Source organism: Sander lucioperca, chromosome 11 (assembly GCF_008315115.2).
Source record: "Sander lucioperca isolate FBNREF2018 chromosome 11, SLUC_FBN_1.2, whole genome shotgun sequence".
Classification (NCBI taxonomy): Eukaryota; Metazoa; Chordata; class Actinopteri; order Perciformes; family Percidae; genus Sander; species Sander lucioperca.
This window is the reverse complement of record NC_050183.1, coordinates 27,229,396-27,250,605: the sequence shown is the minus strand read 5'-3', so window position 1 is coordinate 27,250,605 and position 21,210 is coordinate 27,229,396. Positions and strand designations below refer to the sequence as shown.

The window sequence follows — 21,210 nt, the reverse complement described above, 5'->3', positions numbered from 1 at the left end:
TCTGGCAGCCTCTAATTCAATAATGCAAGCTTTCATAAGCTTTATCAGCAACCAACTACAAAACAAGAACTTCAGCCTTCTTCCTCTGACTTTGCTTCTCCTCTCTCCCTGTGGAGGAGGAAACAACAGAACAACTTTAACACATTTTGTTGACTCCATATTATACAGGAGAAACTAGAATTACAGAAATTTGGGTCAGTTCACCCAAATCTCAAACGCTAAACAACTTTCTCACTTACCCACAATGGCATCTGGCCATGCAGTTAGTTTCAGTTTGATAAGAAACTCATCTGTGAGGGTTTTGCCACCGCACATTTATTTTGTAGCTGAGTGGAATAGTGTTCTTGCTGCTCATAGCATTGAAAAAATTACATTTGACAGCAATGTGTCTTTCCAAAAAACATTGTCCCAGTTACTGGTTGATCTACAAACCTCATTGTCAGCATAGCAGTTTTCTTTGGGAGTATTTCTTCTGTGAAAGCTGTCAACAGGAAAGTCTGTGGATTGTTCGGGATAATGCACAGAATATTTTTGGATTTTTTTTTTGCTGTATTTTTCAATACAGTAAGTCCCACAAATTTAGTTCACTTTAGCCTCATTGTATTGTGGCTGTGCCAGCAATTTTAGATTTAAGTCTCAAAATTGTAGCAGATGAAATGGGAACCGTCTGCATGACTGGATACAATCAAGGTTAAGTGTGTCTTTTTGTGAGTGAACTGACTCTTTAAGTTTCTTATCACGTCCAGTTTCAATGTTTTTTTAGTCTACTAGTATTTCTCTACACAGACCAGACCGGTGGGTTCAGGTTTAATAATCAAGGGCCTGTAAGTCATACAATGACGAGCAACAGTTTCTGTCTATGAGCTCTATCAGCTCATTGACACACCTCAGTACAAGCTCTGGTTGGCAATAAGACAGAAAATCCTCTCCAACTGTCTTATGAAGGCTGTATGCCTGTAGTTTATGTCATATTACAAATGCCTGCTTAAATACTTTTGCATTCTTTGTAACAAACCTGGAATGTTGACCGACTTCTTTTTTTTCCTTTTTCCTCTGTGGTTACCTTCAATATTCAAAAGCTACAGATAACACACAATACATCTATTGTAATATTACCCAGAGACCACATCCACTCACAACAACACACGCTGCTTTTCAAAGATTCTAAAATTGCTGTATGAAAAAGAATCCCAGTGGAAATGATAGAGTTTTAAGATAAAGAAACTCCAGCTACAACAATACTTCATGACAGTGACTCACATTAAGCGCAGTGCCAGCCGGGCAACATTCCTGAAGGATGAAAAAAAAAACTTCCAAGAGCTGTCGAGAGTCAGTGCTCAGCCGGGGACAGACCCGTTTAACGAGAAAGACAGTGTTTTTTTTTTTTGGATTGATGAGTGTGAGTATTCCTATTCAACCTCATTCCTTCTCCTGTGCGCATGGGACGCACCGAGTTGGGGTTTTTGTTACTTTAATCGGCCACATGAAGAGAAGCTGATGAATAAACTCGCTAGAGTTATTAACTATCTTGACTAAGAAGGCTTTTGTCGTTTCGGTGGATAAATAAACACGCAATGGATCAGGTATGTTGTCCTTTCAATCCTTCCGCAAAGTGTGTTTAACGATGATGTATTTATTACATTATAGGCTAACGATACTATGTGAAAATATTATATATTTTGATATTGTGTTAATTATAGTAATAAAAGTGTCATAATTACATTATCTAAATCTTTAGTAAGCTGTGAGTGAGTTGGTTTCTGTATAGTGAATGGATCGGTAACACTTTACAATAAGGTACACAAAAAAATAGGTAGTTACTGTGTTACCAATATAATAGATATTGTCCAACAACTATTTAGGCTACAATACAAATACGAGCCTCCTGTGTGTGTGTGTGTGTGTGTGTGTGTGTGTGTGTGTGTGTGTGTGTGTGTGTGTGTGTGTGTGTGGGTGTGTGGGTGTGTGCTGAAACTAATTCAATTCGGGCCAATCGTTACAGATCAGGTTTGCCTGCTGTCTTTCTATACAGAAAGACTGATAGATATGCAAACACAACCCTCATTGTGCTTTGAAAAGTGAAACATTACCATGATTTTCTTCTTTATCTTATCTAAGCACCACACTCTTAAGTGACACATGTTTTTGTGGCCTCTCAGACAACATCAGGTGCACATATCATTTCTGTATTTTCCTGATATTGTACCTCAGCCTATTGCATTGTGTGATCCATTCACCAGGAGGAAACAATGGACTTCAAGGCCCTGAGGGCCAGGTTCCAGGAGGAAGAACTATTCCTGAAGCAACCCAAGATCAAACCTGCTATACTGGAGAAACCAAAGTTTGTCCCACCTCCCCCCCAGAGCCCCCCACACTACCTCCCTGCTGGAGCACGCACCTCCCTGCTCACCGCCATCAACCAGAACCTGGAAGCACAGACAGCGGGGGCCCCCAGAGTGGTTTTCAAGGAGGACAAGAAGGAGAGCAAAAAGCCTCTCATCCAGATTAACTCTAAGGGAAAAGACAAGAGTGAAGGGAAGCTGAAAAAAGCAAAAGACAAGACAACAAAAGGAAGCAAAGAGAAGCTTGAGGACTATTCCGCAGATCAGAAGAAAGAGAAGAGGCTCCCACTGCTCCCCGGAGCACCTAAGGAGAGCACTGCAGAGCTGGTGCCAGCCATGCCTCCTCCCAAAGCCACGACACCGAAGAAGAAGGGCTTCCTGGGTTTCAAGAGGTCATCAAAAAGAGATTCAATGGTACTCCCAGCAGAACCCTTCCTAGACACCCCCAGCCCAGACGTTCCTGGACCTGCTCCACTTATCCCAGTACCTTCAGACTTTAGTGATGCACCATCGGGGGCTGAAATCGCCCAACCAAAGGCCCTTCAACCAAAGGGCCTTCTACCCAACATTCCCACCTTTCCTGACTCGAGTGCTGCAGTGGAAATTACCCCGCCCTCTACTATCCCTGCCTCTCTGGTCTTCATCCCACCTCCTGCCTTTATTCCTGATATTCCAGCTCCCAAAGTTCCAACCCCAGAGAGGAAAACTCCAATTGAATTAGAAGCTCCCACCCTGGCCGTTTCCAGGCCTGCCAGCCAAAATGAAATCATTCCCGATCCACCCAGCGCTCCCCCGACCCCTCCACCCAGACGTGCCATCTCTGCTTCTCCTCCAGCGGCCTCCACTCCCTCTCCATCACCTCCTGAGCCTGAGATTGCAGCTGAGGCTGGTATAGAGGCTGTGAACATAGCTGCGGTGGCGACGCCTCCTCCTCCAGTAACAGACCCTGCATCCATTCCGCCGTCTCCCAAAGCTGAGCGTCCCATCTCAGCGCTCTCAGTCCTCTCCAGGGCGGAGGACATGGGCCCAGTGAAAAGGATGTCTGCGTGTGATCAGAGGATCTTCAATGCTCTGGAGAAGGCCCGCAGGAAGATCAGGTAAACAAAACACAACTTTATCAATGTAGAGACACAGTTCTTCACCAAAAGTTGTAAAGCACTGTCTGAGCGATGGAGGGGTAGGCAGAATCTTTTAGATGATTTATAAAATTCAGTCGACTATTATTATAAAACATCTTATCATGCCTTCATCTGGTTTCAGCCCGCCGACAAACCCCTCCCCATCCTACTCCATCACCCCACCTCCCAAAGAGCTTCCCCCGAGTCCCACCGGCTCTCTCCCAGACCTCCCCCCCATTGATTATAACGGGAAGGCCCTCCCACCGAAACCAGTCAACGGCCTTGACCACGGTAAGTCTGGACCAATCACTGTGGAGTTCTTCACCTCTCTGCGTCTTGTTTTTCTTTTGTACCTTTATTACTTTTGGATTTTCTTCTACTGTTTGTACCTGAACATGAAGTACATAGCAGCATACTTCATCATCAGGACATGAGGTGAGTGCTGTGCAGCTGCAGAATATCATTTGTTAGTGTAGGGTTTCAGCTATACAGAACATTTGGTATGTATAGTAGAGTTTATGCCGCAGGGTTGCCTTGGGTGTTGTTTTAGAGAAGCAGCTTTAAAGACGCACAAACACACACACACACACACACACACACACACACACACACACACACACACCGAGAACAATCCTGACATTCCTCTTTTGTGCCAGAAACAACTTTGCAGCAGGCAGGGCAGAGGTATGTCAGCTATGACAGCGAGGAGGGGCAGCAAAAGGAGCATGTCCATCATTATGACAGCGAGCTGCAGTGACAAACACTTTCAGGTCCGCTAAAGCGACAACGCATGGGATGAGAAGAAGGGACTCTGCTGCTGTGTTGACAGTGGCTTCAGTTACACAGAGCTTATTAATCGTGCATGTCAGTGTTTACGCATGTTTACATTTTAAACAACCTCATGCTGTTAGCGTTTACCATTTCATTAAGTCTGTTGTCACTTATCACAGTAAAGTAATACACTCATATATTTATGACAACTCTCAGCAGAAAAGCATTTTGGACAAATTCCAAATGATTCTTTTAAAAACACATTGTGCAATACAAAGTGATAATAAGGACAGGTAAATGTGCGTACAAGTTGGAACAGATATATTTTGCATTGGTAGGAAGAAAAGTACTGTAATTTTAACTACATTGCTCTAGAACAGAGTGTTTTACAAGTACTTTAGATTAAAATAAATACATTGAGTTAAAAGAAGTGTGTGTTACAAAGGCAAGACAGCATTATTGATATAGCACATTTCAGCAACAAGGCAATTCAAAGTGCTTTACATAAAACATTAAAGAGCAGTTTGAGAATAATTCAAAAGATGAATGAAAGATAATATAAAAACAGCTAAAATAGAACTAGAGATTTTTAAAGTGAGGTCTGCTGTATGTTTCTTCATGAAGCTGTGTTCACTTGTAATCGCATTATCTCCACTCTGCAGAGTTATAGCACAACAACTTCCACAGAGTGTTTGACTTGTTTGGTGTCCTCACAAATCAAATTCTTCCGCTCGGCTTTCTTTGAGTTCGGATACTTCCTTCAGCTGACGTGTCGCTGTTTTTACTGCGTTGGGTTCTAAGGGAATTGCATTGTGTTGTTGTAGTTGTTGAGCGCAGGAAAACCAATAGTGCGCAAAAATCCAAATTCAACCGCGGTTGATATGGCAATAAGTAATGGAATCTTGAAATGCTAATCCTGAAATGAAGATGTCTATAAAAGTCTTATAATCTAGCAACCTAGCCATAGGTGGTACATTAAGATTCTAATCATTACAAACTCATATATATATATATATTTATGTAATTATTTCTTTCGAGCATGTTAAAAAAAAGAAGACAGCTGTTGGAAACATATCCAACAAAATAAAAAAGGAGGGATAAAAGAGAAAGTGATAAAATAATTAATTTCATTAGCGAATGTCCTTAATTTGCATGCGTGAAAAGGAGTAGGAATAAGTATAAACTTATTTAATCCTACCCCTTAATAATGAAATCATTATTTACAATAACTCAATACAATCATATAACTTGACATACTTATCCCACCCATAGTTACATTATTACAGTTAAATACAGTACATTATTTACACAGCTATATACATAGGGCCTTAATTGTCTTGAAGACAGAAAGAGCATATACACATTTGCATATACTCATACCATATGTATGTATATTAACATGATATCACTCTTTGCAGTGTTGAAAGGTGTCACTGAGGAGGGGTCCGACGCTTTGCCAGAGCTGTTGGTGGTTCCACCTCCTCCCCCCAAGAAGGTCCACCCAAGCCCTCCGTCTCTGGGTCCCGCTCCAGAGAAGCCAGTCAGACCTCCCTCTGTCAGCCTGGGTGCATTCATCCCTCCTCCTCCTCTGGAAGATAATGGTGTGGTCACCGTTGTTACACCTACAGCTTTGTGATACCCAACTTAAACAGCCCCCCTTCGCCCGCTAACATTGTTTTCCTATTGTTGCCCATCCTCCTCTACAGAGATCCTTGATCCTCCTGAATTCTCAGAGACAGACACCACAGACGTCCCAGAGTTTGACGATGTGACCTCAGATGCCTATTCCCCAGAGCCGCGGCTGTCAGACTGGGGGAACACCGGTCCAGATACTCCAGATGAACAGAACCTGCCAGAGTTTGACAGTAACGGGCTAACTCCTCCAGGAGCCGAGGCCCATGCAGCACCAGTGTCTGGTGATGAATACCAAGATAACCCACTACCTGAATCCTCCTTCCCTCTCTCTCAGGAATCTCCACCACTGGCAGGGTAAGACACACAAGTAACATCTTCTCTCTCTCTCTCTCTCTCTCTCTCTCTCTCTCTCTCTGCTTTGGAATACTCGTTCATCGCTGAGAACTTGGTTTTGATTCCTTGCCTCTAACTCACTCAGGCTCCAAGCTGAAGTCGGCAACGGTGTCTATGAGAGCACAGACAACCTCTATGAGGACATCACCTCGTCTGCCACCAAAAAGAAAGCAAAGACTGATGGTGGCAAGAAACGCAAAGGACCGCCAAAGAGTGAGGCTTCTCTTCAGTTAACACGTTAACAGATGAGACGTTACATCACATTAGTCATATCACATTGATGAGATATCAAATAAACACGTTATGCCCATGTATCTGGCTGTATGATAGGGCCTGCATGAAGAGATTGACATTTAACCCTCTGAGGTCTAAGGGCATTTTTACATTTCTTTTTAAATTCACATTTTAAGGATATTTGCATATAATCGGATACCTGTGTTTTACAAATAAAAATCCGTCACATGGGTCTGGCTGCTCCCGGATTTTTCAACCGGGCATAATGGCGGCTTCGTTCAGAATACGATCTCATATTGTACTAACATAGTTCACTGAAACGTGTTTCTGAAAACATTTTAAGAGAGAAATAGGCCATGCAGTTGCTGAATCTGTCTTCATTTCAGATCAACAAAGGTCAGTTTAAAAGATTTTCTTCAGATTTTGAGAGGCGTTAGTCACGCTCATCCCGCTCGTCATTTCCGGGTTAGCACTCCACCAATCAGATTGGTCATTGAGTCCTCCCGACCCAGCAAGTCAGGTCGGCCAAAATGAAGGCCGACAGCTCCTCGGACAGACGACGGCACGGGACACACTGAACAGACTCGAGTCACTGACCTCGTCAGACTGTCTGACGGCTGATAATCGGGTTGGTGTGTCAGGGCCATTAAGCGATAACTTGGCCCTAAAGCTGAAAAGTTGTTGAAATGTTCGATTTTTGAAATTTTTCAAATCTTTTGTGAAAACAAACCGAAACTCAATTGTTTTTGGTGCTTGAAATGAATTTACAAAAGTCTTGGATTCACAAAAGTAGTGTACTATATGAATAAAATAGTAAATAAATAAATGTAATATTGCTTTTTGAGTAGGAGTGTTGTCAAACATTGCTTGGACTGGCTGGTACGTCTTTTGTCCTGAAAGGGTTAACTCAATTCTCCACATCTGAATATGGAGTTGAAGTATTAGCATTTACCCATGTATTTAAATGACAGACGGGCAGAGCACAATACCATTAGCCATAAATAAATCATGTTTTCTTTCTTAAAGATCATATCAAAACTAATGTAAACAAAATATTGAATATACTGTATAATGTTACCAGATGCTGTGCACATCCCTTGTATTCTAATTTTGCCCCTCTTTTACATAACTGTGTTTTTTATAGATCCATATGGCGAAGCACAACAGCAAACAGTAAGTAGCTTTGTGATAATTGAGTCACTTTTCTCACTTAAGTGTTGTTTTTCTAGAGTGAAATTAATCAAACCATATCTCTTTGTGTGTGTTCACAGAATGAAGAGAAAAGCAAGCTGGGCCGGTTCGGCAAGTAAGGCCTTCTTTTTTTTTTACCCAGTTCTCTGTTCATCTGCGTTATCCCCCAGACACTGAGAGAGTTTTATTCCACCTTTGTTTCCCTCATAATCTCCTCTGCCATTTAAACATGCAGCGAAGAGTCCCTTTCAAACGCCACGATATCCCTAATTCTCTCCTCTGCAGGTCGGAAAAGAAAGCCGCTGCAGACGGGCCAGATGAGAAAGAGCTGAAAAAGAAAGAGAAGCAGCGCCTGGAAAAGGAGAAGAAGGAGCTGAAGGAGAAACAAGAGCGGGAAAAGAAAGAGCAGAAAGAGAGGGAAAAGAAGGATAATGATATGAAGAAGAAATTCAAAGTGAGTGATGTTATTTTGACAGAAGGGAGGTTGGAAGGCTGAGCACGAGCACTGGGGCAGGGGGGAGGGGGAGGGGGGGGATATATGGCACACAAACCTGTCTGGATTCATTCCTCCTGTGCACGCTCAAATGGAATCTGTGACAACATTGTTTCATTGTTGGTGATTTTTTTTCTGACAGAAGATCTAATGACTATTCCCTATCCTGCGATATACTATTACCATATTATTACTAAAGAACATGACTTTCTCCAGGATCCAGTGGGTCCTGCTTATGTTCAAAAACCAAAAGAACGAGCAATACAGACAACTATCATTCAACTCATTATTGCATCTTTTAACCCTCGTGTTGTCTTCCTGTCGACCATTAACTTGTTGTCCTTCCAGGTCAAAATTCTAAATTAACTTTTTTTGGAGCTTATCCCGACATTTTTATTGCTATTTTTGATGATTTTGTCACTTTTTTCAACGTTTTCTTTTATTCATGGTCAATAAACCTGATTTAAATGACATTATACCTAATTCTTTTGTTAAAAAAAAGCAGAAATTATGACTAATAGTTAAGATCAGAGGATGTTGAGTGAATCACAGACTGGTTTATGTCAAAGTTTAGACAGGATACTGTTAAAAACATTTTTCAAATGCTATGAAATTGAATAAAACACCCAAAATTCAATGGAAATAATCATTAATTTTACCTGCGAAGAATGTTGTATGGCTTCCATACAACATGCATGCATCCAAGTTATTTTTTGGGCAATTTAGTTGTAAGAAACCCATATTTCTGATATAAAAAAACTTTGAAAATGGGTCGTATTTGACCAGAGGACACCACAAGGGTTACGTTTTTAAGCTGTCCGGCCTGCAACTTTACTGTTCTGCTTCACTCTTCACTCTCGCAGCGTTGTTTTTGGCCGCAGCAGGCAGCTGTTTTCAGCAAAAAAAAAGCCCTAAAACAACCCACTGCACACTACCTGCTCAGCTCAGCAAACTGCAGGCAGACACAGTTAGAGATACATTGGAGCATTTAGCAGCTAATGAGCCTGATATTTCCCTCAGGAGTTGGAGACAAAAAGAGTTAAAATGAGTGTGAATATATACCAAAAAAATTGTATTGCAGTTATAAATAGTAACAGTATCAGTATATTGCAAACAATGTATTCCACACTGTAATATTACGTTTATGCCATTAAGCGTGAAGCCCCTCAGGACAGACGTTTTTCACAGAAGACATTTTGACTTTGTAATTAGAAACATTAACAGGGGCTCAGTAGTCCCATTAAGTGTCCCAGTCAGCTTTTCCAGTGAGAAAGCAGCCCTCATTAATGTCATTAACGACACCTGTGCTTTTCCTGCTGTGACATGTCAAAACGTGCTGTGAAAAAGGTCTATTAAAGGTTTGTCATGTTTATCACCCTCTCTACAGCAAGTTCGTTATGTGCGAGCATTATTTGTTTGTGCGTATGTAGATGATGTGAATGTGTGGTGTTCAGGGCCTGAAATTAACACCCGACCACACGCCAAATGCGGGTGAATTTGAATTTGCCACTGATGGGTAAAACTGTCAATCTACCTGCCACCTTGCAGCCAATGAGAATTGAGTGATTTAGTGTTTTTTTGCCATTGTTGTTCTTTCACATTTCAACCATATTGATTTTGTTTATAACTTGACAGCACTTAAATGTGTATTCTTAACAAGTTCAAGAATGATGCTTGTGCATTTCCTGTATTTCACCTTTATGAGGCAAACAATTTGGCTGGTAAAAAGCCTGTGTGGCTAATGGATTTTAAAATCCACCTGCCACAGTGGTTGGTGGCCAAAAAAGTTAACTTCAGTCCCTGGTGGTGTTAACCTGCCACTGTATGTGTTAGATCACAGGACAGGAGGAGGCCATGTACCAGGCAAAAGCAACTGTGACGACCAAGGGACGTAAGAACGATTTGCCCCTCAACAGCGGTGACATCCTCAGCATCATCCGAACAACCAACTGTCCCAAAGGGAAATGGCTGGCCAAGGACAGCAGCAACAACTGTGAGTTTATAGAAAATATTATCGTTAGAAATGTGGTTAACACTTTATAATAATGGTACATGAATTATCATGAACTCATGCATGACTTTGTGTATATAGTATATAGTACTTCATGAACTATCAGTAATGTACAAGATTAATAGTATATCGTGCATGACTTAATACAGAAACGATACATTAATTAATGCATCAATTAAGGTATTTGACTCATCATGATTTCTGATTTATTAATGATGTTCATTAACCTGACTCCGCTAGATGGATTGCTTCGCATTTGCTCGGCATATGCATCTGGGAACTTTCCATTGGAGAACTTTTGGGAAGGGGCGAAAATACTGGTCAGCTGATTGGATAAACGATCTGTCTATCACCACCTAGACGGGCCAAATCAACCAATCAGATCAACGAAGCTAGCTAAGTTAGTGAAGCTTGCTAAGTTAGTGAAGCTAGCTAAGTTAGTGAAGCTAGCTAAGTTAGTGTAGCTAGCGTTAGTTTGGCTTCAAGGACCTTGCGGTTCTTCTAATGCCATCGTTTAACATACAATTAAGTTAGGTAACATAGCTAACGTTAACATTTTTAAACTTACCATTTGTATGTGACATGAACCTCATCAACGACAATCCCCACCAAGTTTTCACGGTACACTTCTGAAGAAGAGCAAAAACATCTTTTCCTCCGAGAAAAGCCTCCAGTGCCGTTTTTTGCTCTCCTTTCAATGAAAGAATACTTTCTAATTCTGATAAAACTTGCGTGATAACTACGCTCATCTCATCCGTGGAAGCCACCATGTTGTCTAAATCCGCCTCAAAACCAACGCTGTTTGAAAAGAAAAGAGTGACATCCGGCGGAATTTCCCGCGGCACCGGAGCAATCCCGGGAAGTGGAATGTCGTGGATATAGACTACTTAAATAGTAATGCCTGAGAACAATGCTCACCCAAGTAGGATATTTATGAATTTTACTTTTTACTAACTTCTAAGTGTCTGAACACCAGAAATGTCTTGACAATTTTTTTTTTTTTATTTGAGGGGGGTCACAAAGAGGATTGCTGCATATGCCACAATTATTTATATCTTATCTATCAATGACCAGGTCAGCACTTTATTTGAAGGGCCACAAACCTGATGAAGTAATGAAGAAATAATGGTTAGTTTATCATGATTACAACACTACAATTCAGTTTCTTTAGCCTGTCACTTTAACTACAGATTTACGTATGAAGAAGGCATGAACGTCATTAATAAATCAAAAAACATGAGTGAAATACCTTAATTGATGTGTATTGTTGCTGCATTAACTCATGCATTAAACACTATTAATCCTTGTACATTATGTTAATTCTTGCATGAAGTCATGCATGAATTCATGTCCGATTATTATAAAGTGTTACAGAAATGTGTTCACCTCAAGAGCTCTATTATTCCGTATTTTTGCACCTCCCTTTATACACAGCTAACTGTATAAAAGTGTTGGCACAGAAAACTTGATGTGCTGCCGTCCTTGATTGTGGATCGCACCACTGACTGTGAGTGTGTTCCAGATGGATATATTGCAGTGGATCATGTGGAGCTGGACATCAAGGAGATGTTGGAGCTGGGAAAGAAGGCTGCAATCACACGCAAGAGCGGCAGCAACAATGTTATAGAGGAGGAGGTTACCAGAACGGGGAGCAGGTATGTGTGCACAGTGGGTAACTTATACAGATAATTAGAGCCCGATAAAGGATTTTTAAGGCCGATATCAATACAAATATTACGTGATTTAAAAATCCGATATTCCGATATTGTCCGATATATATATTTTTTTTAAATCCACAAACGCGTGACAAAACATAAACAGATTTCCCTAACATTAGTTATTTGTAGTTATTGAGTCCTCACTAAAATAATATGATAATGCAGTTTAAAAATATTTTTATTGTCACAACAGAACAGAGGAACATCAATATATATTATAGTTCTGATAAATAAAATGTATAAAAATACAAACTTAAGATATGAGTGTTGCCAACAGGGACGTTGTAGAGCGTCCTCTGGTGGACAAACTATGCAACGCCAACACTCAGAACATGGTTGAAGGGTGTTTCGTCCGTTTTTATTTAATTTTTTAAAAATTAATTTATCGGCCATTATAAATGGTATACCGATAGCTTGGAAAATGCCATAATATCGGCTGATAATATCGGCTCGCCGACATATCGGTCTGCCTCTACAGACAATACAATGGAAAACCATCCTCACTGCAGTTAAAAAAGATGATTTATTGCTGTTTTTGTGTCCTTTTTTCAGGGCGTCAAACCACTATCCAATGTCAGCAGAAAGTTGTAAGTAGTTACCGGTTCTTATTCACGATTACAGTATATGTTGAACTTATTCTGCAGCAGTTTGATGTTGATGTGTTCAGTCTCAGATGACAGTGAGGAGTGGACCGCTGACGATGATGACCCTATCTCCCCTACCTCTCCAACGGCAGACCCACTGGCTCCAATGTGAGTCCATGTTCAGGGTTTCTGCCGGGTCTTAAAAAAGTCAAAAAAAAAATGTTTTAAATTTCAAAATCAAAATTTTAGGCCTCAAAAAGTCTTAGAATTCACAGAAGTATTGTGTTCTAGGTCTTAAATAATTGTATACAGGTCTTAATTTTCCTACGTCAATGTAACGTTACCTCTAATGGTGCTCATTGAAATGTCCCCACAGCGCTTTAGAATGTTTTTATTTAAATTCTGTGGTGGTGTAGTTCTTTCTGTCGCTAGTCCAAATATAATTTGCTGTATTACGACTACAAATGCACCTTATATTGCAGCCAATCTAGACACCAGTCCTATAATGCCAATGAGGTACAGTACATTGTGGAATTGTTTCAGACAATGTTGACTGTAGACTGACTTTTTTTTTTGTCGTTTGTAGGTCTTAAATTTCATTCATAATGGTCTTAAAAAGTCTTCACTTTGACTTGGTGAAACCTGTAGAAACCCTGATGTTAGCCTGAATCTACATGGCTGAATTGTATACTACTTTCTGAGATAGGGACCTAACAGTAGCATCAACAGTGATCTGCCAAAGCGTTGTATTTTTTTCTCAAGACCAATGCCTTGTCTTTTTCCTCTGCAGGGGCCACACCAGGACACTCTCAATGCCAGACATAGGTAAGAAATTCCAAACCAGACTTTCTTCAGCAAATTGTACTGCTTTGTTGTTAATACCTAACAATGAGGTGACAAAAAGCAAATATTAAACACAGTGTGACTGCTTGTGACAGTAAGTTATACAGTGTGACACAAGTATTAGTCATATTGTATCTCCTCCTTGTGTTATCTTGATGGAAGTGCGTGGATACAAAAGAGAAGCGGTACTACAAACATCTTGATTTTGTACATCAGTTGTTAAATACAAGCGCAGTATCCATTTACCAGCGTTTATCTTTAGATGGTCTTTTAAATCGACGGTTCTGTCCCCGTGAGTTGACAGCATTGTTGGCTGTAAATAAATAACATCTCATTAGGATCATTGTTGTTAACACCTAAAATCTTCTGTCTGTAGATGGTGCATCACTCAGGCTACATCATTTTTTTTTTTCGCTTGTTAGCTGTTTAGTTTTGTTGATCAAAGCACCAAGAGGATTTCAGTCAGGAACACTCTCGTCATAGATTGAACCATTTATTGCAACAAATGGAAATACAGTTATGCTTGGCGCTGATGGCTCCGCTCTTGATAATGCTCCCTAGACCAGCCAAGCAGCATGCTAAGCTGAAACAGGGAGTGCAATGCAGAAACCCCCCCTGGGTTAAAAAAAAAAAAAGAAGACTGAGCCAAAAGAAAGACATTGAAAACCATTTTTTTTTTACTTTGAGCCATGTCAGGATTCTGAACTAGGAAGGTGGGTGCTGGGGAGGTGGAGGAAAAGCGTTGCCAGCAGCAGCACTGAGTGCAGCAGTGTCAGTGTAACAGGGATCAGTGAGGAGGAAGTCCCATTTAAAAAGACCGCCTCGATGTGAGAATGGCTGTGATTGGTGTGTGTCTGATAGGAATCATAATTCAATCAGGAGGCGTATGACTTCCGTGTCCTGCATGAACTATCGCTAAGCTTAATAAAGTGTCCATGTGTGTCAGTATGTCACACGTTGTTTTCTGTAAAATCACCCAAGTGTAGAACTGAGCTTTTCCTCTGAGCTTGCTCTCCAAGAGGACTAAATCCGGGGTTTTCCAACTGTAAGGTGCGCCTGTCCAGCTGAAGGGGCGACGCTGAGGAAGAGAACTTTTTAAAAACAACAGGAAGTTAGTAATTTTTTCCGGCTTATTATCAGCACAGTCGCCAGTTGGAGCAGCAGCAGCAGCAGCAGCAGCAGCAGCAGCAACAACCCACTTTTTCTTATCATAACTCAGTCAAATCTTAACCCCCAGACATGATACACAGATTCAGTGTGACTTAACACTGATGTCCATCGCGGAAAAAAAACATCTATAAATCTCCTCGGAAAATCATAGGTGAAAAAAGCTCCTTATAACACCAGACCTTATCTGAGAATCATCTTGTTTTTAAATTCTTTTCAGTGTCAGAGTCATCCTGTGACAGCTGTCTGTGCGTGTGTCCATGGTTACATTGCAATCAAGAAATGCTAATAGATAATTTGGCTAAAAAAAACCCTGACATCTCAGCCCTAAATGCATACTCTAAATGCTGACTTACAACCTCACTAGAAGAGCAGGTTGTTTGTGTAAACAGGAAGGAAGTTAACTATTCAAGTGTGTAATGGCGAGTCCAAGGTTTGGTGACTTTCAGTAACAATATCTGTGTGATTACAGCATAATTAACGCTGTTGGTCTGTGTGTTGTGTGAAAGTGTATTATATTTATCTGTCTCAATTATTTATTTTCTTAGGAAACAAAAACCTTAGTGTAAACCACCAGCACAGTCAAAGTGACCTCAGCGCAGATGGTGCCCATGCCCAGTGAGTTCACCTGTTTCACACACTCACTCACACACACACACACACACACACACACACACACACGCGCAAGCACAGTGTGGACGAACAGTACATGTGTATTTGTCTTTTTTATCAGAGCAAGACATGAAGCACTTCACAAGTTGACCACGTTTTTCCATTCACCTAAACCTGTTGAGCCAGCTGTCAGGTAGGCATGATGCACACACACACACACACACACACACACACACACACACACAAATGGGGTTTTAATTTTTGCTTTTCCTTCAATTTTACAGCAGCACTGAACCAGAGACAAGTAAGTGATGCCTGCAAAATCCCTGATCCTAAAATATAGAAAAAGTATTTTTCATAAAATGTGAATACTTAAACATATAATATGTAATTGTCTGCTGCTAGGGGTCTCTCAATCGAAACCATGGATGTAAACAGGGACTTTTGATGACGTCATAAAGTTACGTAGGATCGTGGGCATAGGTGCTGATTTATGTTTTCCTCCGTGGGTGCTCACAGACGCACGCCCTTTAAAAAAAAGTAGTCAAAAAATGTTTGCATTTCAGAACATTAACAAATGGACAGTGGCCAACATGAACACACATGCCTATTAACTTGATAATAAAGCCGTAAAGTAAGCTATCTTTCAACTCAGGACAGCGCCACTTCTCACAAATACAGATAGGATTGGAGATGAGAAGTTTAACTGACACGTAACCACGATCAGCTTCGTGGGAAATTAAGAATCAATGCCACCGACATAACCAATCACACTATGACAGACGCTCCACTTAGCACCAACTGCAATGTTTAATTTTAAATGAATATAGCCTACTGGCAGTCTGGTACACGTGGGTGCTCAGTGCTCAGTATCAGCGACTATGATTGTGGGAGTTGTTGTCTTCATTGTTAACCACCATTGCCGATGAAAATGTATCTGTTCTCGGACAAGTTAATGTATTAAAGTTACGTTTATTCATGTCATGTCATTCTAATGAAATAGCTGCAGTGTTTCCCACATAATTACTGTGATTCTATTTGTGGTGGTAGCCGATCGGTTAGCGAGCGAGCGAGCAAGCTAACAAGGCAGCTAACACAGCTAATACTCCTTGCCACTGGGAGACCTACTTAGCCGGTGGGGTGGGTGTGGTGGGCGTCATCGCCAGGGTGTGCCGGAGACGTCTTGATGTTAGCTGTTGCGGCTCGATTTTGGCCAGATGCGGCCGTCTATGTATTGTTATGGTCTGCTCATCGACGTATTATCTTTCTGTTAGTGCCGTTGGCACCTGGCGCTGGAGTTTATGCTGGCTGGGTTCGTGTTGCTGTAGTCACTGGCTGGGGGCTAGCTGTGGCTGTGTCCCCGGGGCTGTTGTCCGCTCTCATCCCGACTGAAGTCTCTTAGCGCCCGGGGGTGAGGCAGAAGGACTGGAGTGCGTTAGCTGGCTAACTTAGCATTAGATTAGTCGACCCATACAGCTAAAGTTATGTAGCGAATTAAATCGTGGGTTAACCCAGCGCTGTTAACCGTGGTCAAAACAATCATTCTGAAAATAACCTATGAGCGTGTTGAACGTTGTTGTGACCTTATACATACATTAGGTACAGTTTCACCACCAAGCATTAGCATGAGCCACTTGTCAACATAGCACATTGTAGTGAGCTGAATCGATATGGAAATGTCATATCAATAAATTAGGTCTCCACTGTAGTACTGTTTTGCAGAGTGGCATGTAATTAATCAAACACATATTCTGTGTGGCAGAAGAAAATGCTGTATTGTTACTGAGTATAATTCTTTGACATTGTATGATTTACAATTACTCTTTGATGATCTTGCGTTTCCCCTGTTTTGACGGCAACTAGAGGGGTCAAAGGATATATGACGCCATTGACAGGCGACCAAACGACACGCTCCGTGTCATTGGGTAAAAATGACTTTCTGATTTCTCTTGGTTTGGACATTGTTGGAAATATTTGGGATAGTGTAAGTAACCAACAAAAAAATATTTATAACGAAGGTATAGTTATTTTCAGACATTTTTACTGCAGAATATTACATATTATATCTTTAATAGTATTTGTTCAATCACTGAAAAAACATTTATCTAGACATCGCAGCATTTGACGTTTGATGAATGGAATTTTTTTAACTTGATGCCAAAATACTTTGTTTCCATCTCAGGTCCTGTGCTTGTAAAGGAGAAAGCAGTTTCCTTGTGAGTAGCGTTATAAAACACGCACACACGCACACACGCACGCACGTCCGCACGCACACACACACACACACACACACACACACACACACACACACACACACGCACACACAAAAGAAACATGCAGAACGTGTGCAAGTTTCCTTCCTTTTTGCCTGGAATAGGTAGCTGAGCATGAAATGAGAGAGTGTTTTATTGTTTTTGTGTTTGATTCCCTGTCATGTGCTTTTCACATTTCTCAGTGGTGTCATATTCATGGTCAAAACGAGGTCACCCTCCTTTGTCCCGGCTGGTTGAGTTATTTTCCAATGTGTTCCTCCACAGGTCTGAACCTAGTTTAACACAGGAAATGGATTTTGATCAAACTGATATGCCCATTTTACCCCCTCCTGACCTGTATGCTTGACTTGACTGCTGAGAAATTATCATAAAACAAGGTAAGGATGAATCACCTTGACTCTCTCTTATCTGCACCGCTGTGCACTTCACATGCTGACATGGTTTTTTGTTTGTTTTTAACATCAGGACAAAAAGCAGCCAGGCAGAGGAAACAGGATTTGCCTGCTGTTGTTATCTCTTCACACTGTGACCCGTGTCAGTCGCCTAATACTGTGACAGTCACTTCAACTTCATGACTATGACCTTATTTACCTGGGGGACTGCATTTATGGATCAGTATGATGATGTAGAAGAGCAAGATAAGGAGATTTGTCGACGACCGTTACACCATCCCAGCTCTCAGAACTCTTTGTTTTTCACTTTTTTTTAAGCTCTCACTGTGAAACCAGAGAGGGACAGTTTGCCCGGTGGCTCTGAGTGACTTTGAAACTGCTGATCCCAGGAAAGAACTTACAAACTGTTGCAGATACACACCCTGGAGGCTCTTGTAGGGAAAAATTTCCAGAAATGAATACCAGAAATCGTTTTTTGGTGGTGGAAATAAGGGGAGGACAATGGAAAATGTCGATATTTCTCAGGTTGAGACACCATCCTGAGAAAATACACAGCGGACACAGGCAGTGAAAATCAGGGAGAATTGTTCAATAATACACTTAATTGTACACTATACACTTGTTACCCGTTTATAGTGTATTGCAAACAGAAATATAGCTGACAAATGAACAAAGACTTCATAGACTTTTAGGTCAGATCATCAGCAATAATTAAAAATCTCTGTGTGGCCAGCTCTACTCCACAGGTGATGTGATATATTTTCATAAATTTCATACTGCATGCACATTTTTAGAACTCTGATTACCATTCAACATTTACCTGATATCGGTAATTTTTTTGGGGTTACTGGGTTTACCCTCATTATTTAGTTAAAGATCATTACAGATTATGGAAGTGCTTATGTAACTACTCGCGTCATAGTACTGTATTTAAATGCTGACATATTAGGTATAGTTATGATCTTTAATGGCGTATCAATAAACAACAACATGGAACAACAATTTTAAGAAGTCTAGTACCAGTTGCTAAGTGTTGGTCATAGTTGAACCTTGTGGAGGGAAGCATCATCCATGAACTGTATTTTCTTTCTTTTATTTGGCAGGTGTCACTTTTATGTCCCTTATTTTTTCTACGACTTTCCTCAAGCTGATGAATAAGTGTTACAGAAAAAATTGTTGTTAGCTGCCTTGTTAGCTTGCTCACTCGCTAACCGGTCGGCTACCACCACAAATAGAATCACAGTAATTATGTGGGAAACACTGCAGCTATTTCATTAGAATGACATGTAAAATATTTTTGTTGACATCTGAGGCTGAGGGGGCATTTTTGTCTGGATAGAAAAACACAAAACTAATCCTCTGTGATGGGTGTCTGTGTGTGCATTGACAAAGCCTTTAGGACAAAACAACAGTTTCCTTTTTTATGTTTTGTTTATTGTTTTTCAATAAATACTCATTAAAGTGCAAATCATAACAGCAATATCATGCAGTGCATAACGAGAGAATTCCAAAACCCCAATCAGACAGAGACAGGGAGAGACAGTTAAAACACACTTTGACACACACACACACACACACACACACACACATACACACTTTGGTACAACACGGTATTTGATTTGACCCCCCCCTGGCATGTGTTTCCCAGCCCTGAACACAGATTGGAGTTTACATGACTAACATGCCACTGGTAGTTGCATACAGTTGTAATGGTACAGTACTACATCTGACAGTAAATACTGGTTATATCAGGAGTTTTTAAATACAACCCATGACCTCTCCAAGAAAGTGCACTTCGTTGATCAATATTTTTTTATGCAGTTGTCACGAGCAGCAGAATCAGGAATGGATGCATAATGGGCCAGATGTGATCCTGATGTGACCAAATTAGCTCAGTATGCAGAGGACAAGTCATTTCAGACACAGCGATAGAGTGTAATGTAGAGGTTTGACTGAGAACATACTGTAGCTGTGTGTGCAGTGGCATGTGTTCTGCAGCAGGGAGCACTTTCTCCCTGTCGTCAGAGTATATTCAGTGGCGTATGTGACGTCACACTGCACAGGAAATGGAATACATGTATAAAGGGTTTTCAGCAGAGTAACAAAGAATGTGGCTTCCACTGTTTCAACCAAAAGCCTTCACAATGCTCTCGTAAGGCAAAAATGACTGAGTACATTTCAGACTTGATGCAGACGAAAATGATTCAGAAGGAGTAACAAACTCCAACCTCCGTCTACATTCAATTACTGTAGGTCCAACAAAGCACTCGGTTAACACTAAGTAGTTGAAGAATCGTAGTCTAGACCGATGTGTGTGAACCTCCAACATGACCAAATTCTCCCCATTATTCTGAAATGTTATCTCTCTCATTACTCGCTTTTTTTTTTTAAAGATTACTTTTTGGCCATGTTAAGCCTTTATTTTTATAGGACAGCTGAAGACATGAAAGGGGAGAGAGAGGGGTGAATGACATGCAGCAAAGGGCCGCAGGTCGGAGTCGAGCCCGCGGCCGCTGCGTCGAGGAGTGAACTTCTATATATGGGCACGCGCTCTACCAGGTGTGCTACCCAGGCGCCCATTACTCGTTTTTTTTTAGATTTCATGTCACTTTTCACGACTTCACGAATTCCCGCCTCCTCACCCTTCTGCCAATCACTTGCTCCAAGCCTGTGAAAACAACTGATCAATAAAATGGAATAAATACAATATTCAATATGTTAAATATTGGCCATTTTTGTTTGTGACGCCAATCTAAAGTAGAGTACGTACTCCAACTGCTGTGTTTAAATGAGAAGAGTAGAAAGGCAACGGTCCAGTGCTCTTCAACAAACCCAGACAAAAACAGACAGGAGGATCTAAGCAGCACCAGCTTTCACTTAACATACAATCGGAAAAAAATATTGCATGACAACAGCGATACACAACCCCGCTAAGGTATGATCTGACGAGACAATGCTGAACATTTATAAAAAGTAGTAACACCGTGACAATCATCAAAAACGTAGGAGCAGAAACAACAGGTACAGTAAAGCTAGTGTATCCACAATATGAGTGGAATTCAATGAAAACGGTAAATCTGCAGATGAGATTTAAAGTGCAGACTGAACAGACGACAACAGACGAAGCACACACGCACACACACACACACACACACACACACACACACACACACACACACACACACACACACACAACCGCTCCAAAACACCACAGCGTCATGTTTTCTCACTTTTCTACCAACTCCCGAACCCCTGCAAAGATCCTCCTCACAAAGTCAGTAAAAACATTTTTGTGACACTCTACCCAGCTGATCACTACACACACACACCGGCTCATGCACGCACCCTCTATAAATGTATGCACAGAATGACTGGGTTGCATTCTTTAAGGCAACTGGAGAAAGGTTTCTGTGGCTTATACCGTCCTGCAGCA

General features: G+C 41.1%; 1 protein-coding gene across 3 annotated transcripts; it reads left to right on the top strand.

Moving 5' to 3' along the window:
- Nucleotides 1–1,350: 1,350 nt before the first annotated feature.
- LOC116058892 (FYN-binding protein 1) lies at nt 1,351–19,257 on the top strand. 3 transcript variants are annotated; one of them, XM_031311842.2, is made up of 20 exons: nt 1,351–1,583; nt 2,241–3,439; nt 3,603–3,751; nt 5,659–5,832; nt 5,938–6,220; nt 6,345–6,472; nt 7,638–7,666; nt 7,765–7,799; nt 7,970–8,138; nt 10,011–10,170; nt 11,711–11,843; nt 12,459–12,493; nt 12,574–12,658; nt 13,281–13,315; nt 15,049–15,118; nt 15,234–15,305; nt 15,397–15,416; nt 17,295–17,328; nt 17,650–17,762; nt 17,851–19,257. In XM_031311842.2, the coding sequence occupies exons 1-19, from the start codon at nt 1,575–1,577 to the stop codon at nt 17,729–17,731; spliced, it is 2,901 nt and encodes a 966-aa protein (XP_031167702.1). In that variant the 5' UTR covers nt 1,351–1,574; the 3' UTR covers nt 17,732–17,762; nt 17,851–19,257. The 3 variants fall into 3 exon arrangements, with proteins under 3 accessions (XP_031167702.1, XP_031167700.1, XP_031167701.1); XM_031311840.2 differs by having other exon boundaries at nt 1,352–1,583; nt 5,650–5,832; XM_031311841.2 differs by having other exon boundaries at nt 1,405–1,583; nt 2,244–3,439; nt 5,650–5,832.
- Nucleotides 19,258–21,210: the final 1,953 nt, after the last annotated feature.

Excerpts from the sequence above, each read along its gene's own strand:
- LOC116058892 (XM_031311840.2), top strand. Across the intron at positions 6,221-6,344 it reads GAATCTCCACCACTGGCAGG|GCTCCAAGCTGAAGTCGGCA; the intron begins GTAAGACACACA and ends TAACTCACTCAG. Across the intron at positions 7,667-7,764 it reads GCGAAGCACAACAGCAAACA|AATGAAGAGAAAAGCAAGCT; the intron begins GTAAGTAGCTTT and ends GTGTGTTCACAG.